This window comes from Nematolebias whitei, chromosome 9, assembly GCF_014905685.2.
Source record: "Nematolebias whitei isolate Nwh7 chromosome 9, NemWhi1, whole genome shotgun sequence".
Lineage (NCBI taxonomy): Eukaryota > Metazoa > Chordata > Actinopteri > Cyprinodontiformes > Rivulidae > Nematolebias > Nematolebias whitei.
In genome coordinates, this window is record NC_056506.1 from 37156443 (window position 1) to 37166454 (window position 10012).

General features: G+C 37.6%; 1 protein-coding gene across 1 annotated transcript in view; it reads left to right on the plus strand.

The window, feature by feature from the left end:
- Positions 1-10012, plus strand: part of sntg1 (syntrophin, gamma 1) — a 59698-nt gene that overhangs the window by 30465 nt on the left and 19221 nt on the right. Inside the window, 1 exon segment of the mRNA XM_037681757.1 lies at positions 2626-2765. Within this exon segment, the coding sequence (XP_037537685.1) occupies positions 2626-2765 (140 nt within the window).

A 10012-nucleotide genomic window follows, 5' to 3' on the forward strand; every position in this document is an offset into this window, starting at 1 on the left:
GGGGGGGGGGGGGGGGGGGGGGGGGGGGGGGGGGGGGGGGTGCTTGAGAGAAGCAAAGCGTAAACGTATGTTTAACAACACATTAAAATACAACTGAATGCAGGAAATGACATCTACTTTATTCAAAATTTTTATTCAAAAAAGAATAGACCCCCCCCCCCCCTGCTTTTTGCATTCCAGCATTCTTTGATTTACAAATTAAGCACTGGATGCTAGTATTTAGTTTGGTTTAGGTAATCTTACCTGGTTAAGTGTGAGTTTCTGGCCAACGTTACTTCCTGTTTTATTTTGAAAAGCCTGTCCTTTAGTCAGTTAGGCCCAGCTTCCTCCACACACCTGGTCCTAATTAGTTAATCACCTGCCTGGGCTTTATTCCCTTGTCTCAGTATATTTAGATCCCTTTTGGTATCACAGCCAGATCTGCTGTGTGTTCCTCCAGGTTGTGCTCAGCTTGTCAGTTTCGCTTTAAGCTTAGCTCCCTTTATGCTCGGCCTTCTGGATTACACGTGTTTGTCTAGTTCGTTTTCCTTTATTTGATAAAGCAGGTTTTCACCTGCACCTGCCCGCCTGTGACCTTCACGTTTTGTTTTTTTCTACTTTCTTCATGAACTGTGACTGAGTGCATCATTTACTGCACCGACAAATGGTGATAAATAGCGTCTCTGCCTCTTCCACCACAACTGAGTGAGGCATGCTGCCAAACACACTTCTCCAGAAACTTTAACTTCTGCTAATGTGGTGTAATTTTTCAAAGAACCACTGAGGCACTAATTAAAATGTTTGAATCTGTTTCTAACAACACAATATTCACTGGAGGGAACATGTTCTTGGCCTAGTGTTTTAAAGAAGAAATGAGACTATTGAAGTTGTGCAGAAACTTCAGTTGTGTTGCATTTTAAGAGAAGTTTAATCTTACTTTTCCAACCTATTTAATAATGCCTGTCACCACAGGCAAGACGGCCATAATATGCCCCTTTTCTTCCATTATTACTCACACCCAACTCTGCTCAACCCGCCATGGAAAGATCCCTATTCCACCAGTACTTTTTAGCGGACTCGAGGCTGATGCGACCCTTTTATTGTCCCTGCTTCTCTAGTGGGACCGTTCGAGCTGAGTCTGGACATAAACGTGACGTCAGAACACTGTCGGTCACTGATTGGTCAGGGGGAGGAGTCACTGGATCCCTCTCAGAAACTTCACCGATCCACCATTTACAATTTCACGGAACTCGGAGCAGCGGTTGGATCTATTTTTAAGATTTTAAAAACAATAATGACAACGCCGTGTTTAACGCTGAAGTCCTGGCGTTTTTTGTGTTTGGTGACCGACGACATAATTTGAGCTAGCTAGTCACCGCGGAGGATCACACGACCCGTTGAAACACGCGAGGCCGGACCCCGAGCCCTGGCAGGCGGAAGGACCGGGACGGAGGGTGGAAAGTTTTTTCTAAAAACATTTTATGTATAAAAAATAAAGTTTTTTTCGGTGAAGAATAAAAATCAATTAATGGTGTCGGCTTTATCATGAAATCCTGTTTTCACTTTGACTTTATTAAATAATCTGTTAATTAAAGTTAAAAAAGCTGAAAAATCATAAAAAGGCAAAATTATTGGATCTCTTGGGAATATTTCCCTCAAATATGTTTAAAGAAGAGCTACAGCCTTCAGTTCCAACTTTATTCTAACCCACAGATGTACAAATCACAAAACAAGAATTACACTTTAAATCAAAGCTGAAATAAAATCTGTATACAAGAAACAAAACCGCAGATCTAAATCGAACAATAAAAGTAGACATGAGTGCAATATCTTGTGTAGCACTGGATGGATTTTAATGAAACTCAGAAAGTAATCATGCATTCTACATCTACAGCTAATTAACATTTAGATCCAACACAATCCAAGATGTCTACCACAACCAACTGAAATTAGGAAAAACAAAAAATACTATAACTCAGCCTATTTTACTGATATAGAGCTAGTATTTGGTGTGGTAGTATCAGAGCATAACCCCCAACATGTACCTTGAGTGCTAACAAATTGGTTGAGAAGTTAATCCTTTCTGTCTTGTAACAAAATATCTCATGACCCAATAGACAAAGTGTAATAAAACAAGCAAAAAGTAATCATGGGAAGCATATTGTCACTCTAACTTTTGACATTGTTTTAATTTGAGATGGCCACAGCTAATTAATTTTAGCAAACACAAAAATGGCTATAAAACGTAACATGTTGCATCATATTACATTATATTGCATCACATCCTGTGAAATACGAATTCATCCTACTTGCACTGTTATATTCTACCATGTTGTTTACTATATTTCCTTTGGACCTTGTAAATATTATATTTCTTTTTCACTTTTTGGTACTTTATTTTGCACCCTTATAGCATGCTTTTTTCTTTCTTTTTCTTTTTTTAAGCAAGTTTAATTAGTTCTTCTCATCCTGAACATTTCATTGCGTTGTTGACCTTGTGTTAATTGGCATATGACAAATATGACAATTGCTATTATGCACTTTTAAACCAGACTTTATTGACTTGCTGAAAGGCTGAAAAACACAAACACATGTGCATCGTCTTGTGGCGTGTCTATTTATTTTAGATTTTTAAAAATCTTTCAGGAAAAATGCTTTCCAGGTCATAGCTGTGGACGGAGTTTGCAGCGGCGTCGTGCAGTTTTCCACAGCGGACGATTGCTTGGACTGGCTTCAGGCGATAGCGAGCAACATTTCTAGTCTCACCAAGTACAATGTGAGTACAAGTACTTTGTAAAAAACATCAGCAGCTCTCAGTCCCACCTTTAAACCTGCATGGGTTTGGGCCTGCTGTCAACAAAGCTTCTTACAATTTTGTTGATTGCCCAATTTTACCTTTGCAGATGTGTCAGTGTAGTATCATATAATGTGTCTTCACACTCATCTCCAAGTCTGAGATGGTAACAACAGCAATCCAACTGAGCAACGCACAACCTCACCAAGCTAACATTACACAGTCACCATACATTACAAGATAATGACACCCCAGTGCAGGAAATACACTGTAATTTTGTTTATTTTATTTTTTTATGAATACGTTTGCAGCAGTTCTCAGCTGATGTGGAAAAATGCTTTGCATATTTGTGTTTGAAGATGAGCCATGACACTCAGCAGGGGTATCAAATACAAAAAATGCTAATAAGGCCTATCAGTGACCAGGGCTCAAACAGAATCTCAGCGAGAAATGGTCTCATTGGGACACATTTAACACCACATTTGGAGTGTGCTTTGTTGCGGTTTGTGCAGGCTTAGAAAAAAAATATTAATTCTCAGAAAAAGAAGGATGTAAACAGCTTTTGTGTCGTCTCTCCTTGCGACCTGAATGTGGCAGCAAAAATAGGAGGATTTGTAATTATCATGTGGCCATGACAGTGGTTGTGAGTGTCTGGGGAGGAATAATGGAGCCCCGTTTAATTGGAGTGGACTAACACGGAACATAACACTGATGACTCACAGCCAGGACAGCCTCAACATTTGGAAATGTATTTCTCACTGCGGCCTTGGCGTTTAGTGAGGCGCAGGAGGAGGCTGGGTGGATGAAGGATGTGAGGATTTCTGCACAGAACCTCATCGTTTCACTGGGACTCGCTGAATAAAAAGGAGTGGCCTTTGTTTTAACGTTGTGCTTTTACTTTGTTTTACATCTTTATATTCATCTAAATTAATTGATGTTATTCTGGTTTTTTTTTGAGCTGGAAATCAATAATCTTATTTGATTGATTATGGTGCTGTTCTACTAGAATACCTAAAGATTGTAAGAGGTGAAAAAATAGAAAACAGGGTAAAATATTGTATTGCATTCCTTTAAAGCACATGTGCCAAACTCAAGGGCCACATCTTATCTGGCCCTCAAGATGATATGTTAAACATAAAACACTTTTATCACTTGAATTTTTTTAGTAATATTTGATTATGATGTCAAAAGTGCAACAGAGAGTGACGACTAAGACCAATCAAACTCTTATTGAGGAACCTGCAACCAAGAAAAGATGTTGGTTATCTATTTAACATGCATTACTGTAGATTCTAAAACTGGTCCTTAGTTCAAAAAATGTTTTAATTTTGGCCCCCTTATGTATGTGAGTTTGACACCGCTGCTTTAAAGGAATGCATGTCACCCACAGCCTCATGCAATGTTACATTTTCTTGTTTGATCTTGCACGATCTGTTAATGCTTCGACTATGTGTTGAGAATCACTGTCAACTACTACCACTCCAAACTTTAGTTCAATATCTGTAAAATTCACTGAGTTATACCAATTTTTGTGTATGCTCAACTGGATTAGCTGTGGCAGCCATATTGAATTGGATTGATTCCAAAAGTTGATCAGTTATCTTTGCACATCTAGGAATTAGACTCTGAGAGTTTCAATAAAAGCAGTCTAGTGGTTCATAAGATATTTTGCTAACAGACAAACAAGGTTGACTCCAACAGATAATGCAACAATTACAAATATAGATGTTATGGAATGCGTTGCTCTCAAAATATGCATTGTAGAGGATTCTCAGCTACCACCACACCAAATTTCAGCTCTGTTTATGAAAAAACTGGCTGAGCTGTTGCCATTTATGTGTTTTGTAAGATCATTTGACTATGATGGCCATCTGAACTTAGACTGTCTCCAAAAGCTAATCCTTGTGGATGTATATCCAATGATGTTTTTCTGAAAAGTTAATTAAAATCTGCAGTGGTTTATGAGATATTCTGTTAACGGTACACATAAAAACAAACTGGAACTAACTATTCAGCGAGTAATAAAAATCAGTTGACATGATAAAAAAAAAATTCTATGATTGTCAGTTCCTGTTTAATATGAATATTAAACAGGAATTATTTCAACAGAGAATAGGGTCCTGCTTTGCTTGTAGAGAGGTGCCACTTGTTTGAGCGATCTGTTTGCTTTCAAATATTTAACCTGCGTCGAGATAAAACGCGTCCATTTCTCTGAGCAATGATGGCAGATGAAAATGCACTCGACTTTCTGCGCCCCGCAAATTCCCATAAAGGCTCGGTGATGTTCTGGTCCAGCGGCTGGAGAGGCCGTCTCAGGGTTCATGAAACCCCTCTTGAATTTGTTTAGCGATGCATTCGAAGGCATCACGGAAAACATAATGAAAGGAAGTATTTGCTCGATTGCTCCTAACGACACTCACCAGTCAGCTGCTCGGCAGGGCAGCAGATATTGTGGGACATTTTTCTGCCGTCTTCCATCCAAACGCACTCGCAAATTACATCAAATGTTAGGATTCAGCTTCAATATGACTCATTAATAGTGAGTCATGACTTTTGTGTTCAGGCTCCTTGTATCAGTTTGCTTCTTTGTGTTTTTGACCTTGAGCATAGGTGTTTTATTTTTATTTTTATCCCACGTCTGCAGCAGAGCGCATCTCGAGCCCTTTCTGTTGAGACTTGGGCTCAAAGGTGCTGATTCAGTTCTGTAGTAATCTTTAAGGCTTTCCCTCAGTGGCATTCGTCTGTCTCAGAGTTAAGTGTCCATCAGTCCCGGTCAGTGAAATCTGGCTTGTGATCGCAGTTTGTCTTTACTGGTGCAGTTCTGTCACATCTGAGCGTGCTTTGATGTGAATCTTAGAGCAGAATTTAGAACAGGGTGATGTTTGGGCTCCACACAGGGCGACTCATTTACAATTCTCAGTGTGCTGTAAAGATAAGTCAGCAGTTTCCACATTGTACCTCTTGCATCATGTTCTAGTTGCAGAAGACACACACTCCATCACACCCCTTCCCCCCCATGTCCCCCCCCCCCCCTGAATGTATACAGTAATTAAACAACTCTGGAAACCTCCAGCTAGTCTGCACATTCTTCTGAACCATTCCAGTTTTCATGTAGATAACCTTAACGTTGTCTGTCTTTCATGTTGGTAGACAGTGATGTAATTGCATATGTGCATTTGTTTGCAAATAAAATATCTCGTGGACAAATTTGATTGAAACTCTTATAGTAGTCATTGGATGTACATCTCCAACTTTGGAGTCAACGTGATTCAAGATGGCCACCAGAGCTAAATTACATTAGCGGATATAAATATGGCGTTCATGTGTTTTTAAAGAAACTGAGCTAAAAGTTGTTGTGGTAGTAGTTAGAATAAATCTCAGCACATATTTCAAGCACTAACAGTTCACACAAGCTTTTAGCTCAAAACTTTGGCATTATGGAGTCAACTTGATCTGTCCGTTAGCAAAATATCTCATGAATTAGTAGATGGATTTTATTAAAATTCTAAGAAATTCATCTGCTGGAGATCTGAAACTGGTTAACTTTTCAATATGAACATCACAGCTAATCCAATTTAGGGAACACAAATACAGTAGGGCTATAACTCTGTTCGTTTTTCAAATATTAAGCTAACGTTTGGTGTTAGTAGCTGAAAGCCATTCTCAATGCATCCTCTGACTGCTAACAGATTGTATACATTTTGGTAAAAGGTACAAACACTAAATTGGCAGCACGGCGGTTTAGTGGTTAGCACTGTTGCCTCACAATAAGAAAGTGCTGCGTTTAATCCATGGTTTGTGAAGTGTTCATGTTCTCCTGGTGTTTGCAGGGGTTTTCTCCACATACAGTAGTCCCTCATTTAATACAGGAGATCTGTACCCTGAAGACCCGTGATAAGTGAAAAACCACAAGTAGGAATAGTAGTACAAGTAGTAAGTAGTAGTTTATTTTATTATTTAAATATATGTAGGCATTTTAAACCCTTCCCACCCTTTTGCAATATTCTAAACAATGTTTGTAAACTAAATGCTTTAAAAAAGCACAGAATGTCATGATTTCAGCTCCCTGCCTCCTCTGCTCTTTGCTACCTGGAAGCGCTCTTGGCCACGCCCACTTCTCCGCTCTGCAAGCTGAACAGCTGATCAGCTGCAGCAGGAAGTTTATCCTGCAGGAGTATGGGCTGCACAAAGCTGCAGGAGGAAGCTTTTTCTGCAGTTCTGGGCTGCACAAATGTGCAGCAGGTGCTAAATAATTCAAAATAATTTATTTTAAATAAAAATTCCCTGCCGATCATGCAGTTCATCCATCAGTCAGCCAATTGTGTGTCATGTCCAATCTTATTTTGAAAAACCACGATAAAGCAAGTCCACGATCAACGAATCGCCAAGTAGCGAGGGACTATTGTACTCAGGTGGTTTCCTCCCATAGTGGCGTTACACAGCTTTCAAGCCTCACTTACAAAAGAGATCAGTGATCTCAGAGGGATTTACCTGGTTAAATAAAGGTTAATAAATAAATCTTTGGCATGCAAGGTGGTCAGCCATATGCATTCCTTCAATGAGTCTTTGTTTTAATTTAAAAAAAAGTTCATATTAATTAGAAAGAAAAGTATGGTAAAGATACAAAAATAATGACTTTTTAAGGATGGATAAAATAATGATGAATCTGATTTTTAAGAAAACAAAACAAATCTATTTTCGTTGCATAAAAAATGCATTAATCCTCTCGAAGCATCACACGAACACATTAGTATTGGAAAGTATCCAAATAAATTTACTTTACTATCATTTTAAGTCGTCGTACTTGACTTGAGAGTGTAAAGGTTTTGATTTGTTTACAGCTTTACTTTTATCTGAACTTTTAAGCTCAAAGTAACAATAAAACGTGATCATAAAACAAAATACCCCATTGCAACAGATTTTCTGGCCTGACTTCTTTTCCACTGAAGAGTTGCTTATTTTTGCCTGAAAGTCACTTTTTGAAATTCCTTCAGTTTTATCTTGCGACACGTTGGACAACCTTTGACCTAAATTTATGAATATTTCAGTGAAACTTGACTAAGCTGATTTAAAAACGGCGAAAACCAAGTTATTCTACATTTTACTGATACTAATATGGTCTTGTCTTTCACATAGAACTTGTTCTTGCAGTGACAAATCGTAAAAAGTTTGTGCTGCTCATTTAACACAAATTTAAAATGCATCTACAATAATTATGAACTTTAAGAATGAGTTTTGATTTAATTAAGTATAAAAACAATATATACGTAGTTGGAAGGACCATTGTACAGTACTTTAAAGAACATTTCCTGTATTCTGTTCATGTGAGTGAGCAGAGAGTTTTAGAAATGTTGAATATTCAGGCACTTCGCTCTGTTTTGACCTCCCCTCAACAGGGACATATAGAGGTCAAAGATGATTTATTATTAATGAGCAAAATATTTGACCAGAAATATAATTATATTATCGGCGTTATCACTGAAATCAGTGTATGGATTAAAAAAGAAAATAATGTGCTTTAAGTTTTTTTGTTTTTGGTGCAATCTGTAAATTTGATTACCGTAATTTCCAGACTATAGAGCACGCCGGAATTTAAGCCACACACACAAATTATTATTATTTTTTTTAATTGTACATATATAAGCCACGCTTGTGTATAAGGTGTTGATGTTGTAACATGAGATATTTACACAAAAAGATTTTTAAAACTTTTAATTAAATACGTACCGTAACATACACAAACACGTACAGTAATTTTTTTTTTCCCGAACAATGCTTTTAACAAATATATTAGCTTACTTCTCCACCTGGGTGTATCTCAGATGTGACACGTTAAATGCAGAGAACCAATTTCGCCGTTGTATGGGAATATACAATAATGACAACACATAGGACTTTATTTTTTTTTTTACCAAAAGGTACTGAGCACTATATTCATCTTCCTCCTATGCACTAAAACCACTAAAGTCATCTTCTTCAGTGTCAGAATTGAACAGCCTCAGAAAATCTTAATCACGCATGTCCTCAGTCTCTCTCTTGTTGTTGAAAGAAATACAGTAGCCTACCAGGAAGACATTGATCACTATCTTCACATTCCTCCTGCTGCAAGCTTGTGCTCCATGGTGCAAAAGTTGTTCTGCACATGCCGTGGAGGCCCCCTCCCCATTTCATTGGCTTCTCCTCCCAGTTTTATTGATTTGATTGTGACCCATTTGGTAATTTAATTGGTCAGATTTTTTTACCTTTATTTATACAGGTAGTCTCACTGAGTCACGAGGACCCCCCCCCCCCCCCCGAGAAATGTGTATTGGTTAGCTATGTGAGCACCTGGGTGTAACTAAGCTAATTTTTTTTGTTTTGTTTTGGCAGAACTGCATTTTTTTTTTTGTTTGTTTGTTTGTTTTTTTAATATATAAATCTTTATTCAAGCAAATGACAAGTATACAACAAATGAATGGAATATACAGAAGAACACAACACTTATATGAACAAACAACCAGGGGTGTTAATTAAATTAATATTTGCAAAGACTTACAGATAGAAATTGTCCTAGGGGCCTTTTTGTTGGTAGTCTCGTTATTAATTTTACATATAGTTCCACATCCTTAATAAAATGAAGAAACCATGGCGTTTTGTTAGTAAATGTAACAAAGTTAGATTTTTTTTGGCAGCAGAAAGCTCGTTAGCCCATCAAAAAAAAATAAAAATTCATGAATTAGCTGCATCATTTTATAAGCCGCAGGGTTTCGTTTATCATATTTCGTAGTTCATGTCTTGGCTCTTACTACTGTTTTTCTTTACAATTTGTATTTTTGTTGGATGTAACTGGGACCCTGTGTACATAATTTCGTTCCACCTTATGTACTATATGTGATGTGAATGACAATAAAGAACCCTGACTCCTTGAATCCCTTGAAAGCCTGTGAAAACAGTAGCGGCTTATAGACCGAAAGTTACGGTAACCTGATTTTCTTACAACTAAGTCAAAGTCATGTAAATAATGACCAAACTAAAAATGAAAGCTCAAACAAGGTTTTTATGTTTCTTGTCTGGGCAGAAACATTTTCTTTCTGTGTATCTTTTAGGATCATTGAAACAGTTTTTAACTGTAGTTTATTTATTTAGTCGTTTAAGTTTGAGTCAGATATCATAATCTGGCCAAGATTTCTTCTGAAATTCTAAGTGAGCGCTGACTTTAATCTTGGTTTAGGCCCAATTTATATATATGTATATGTATAT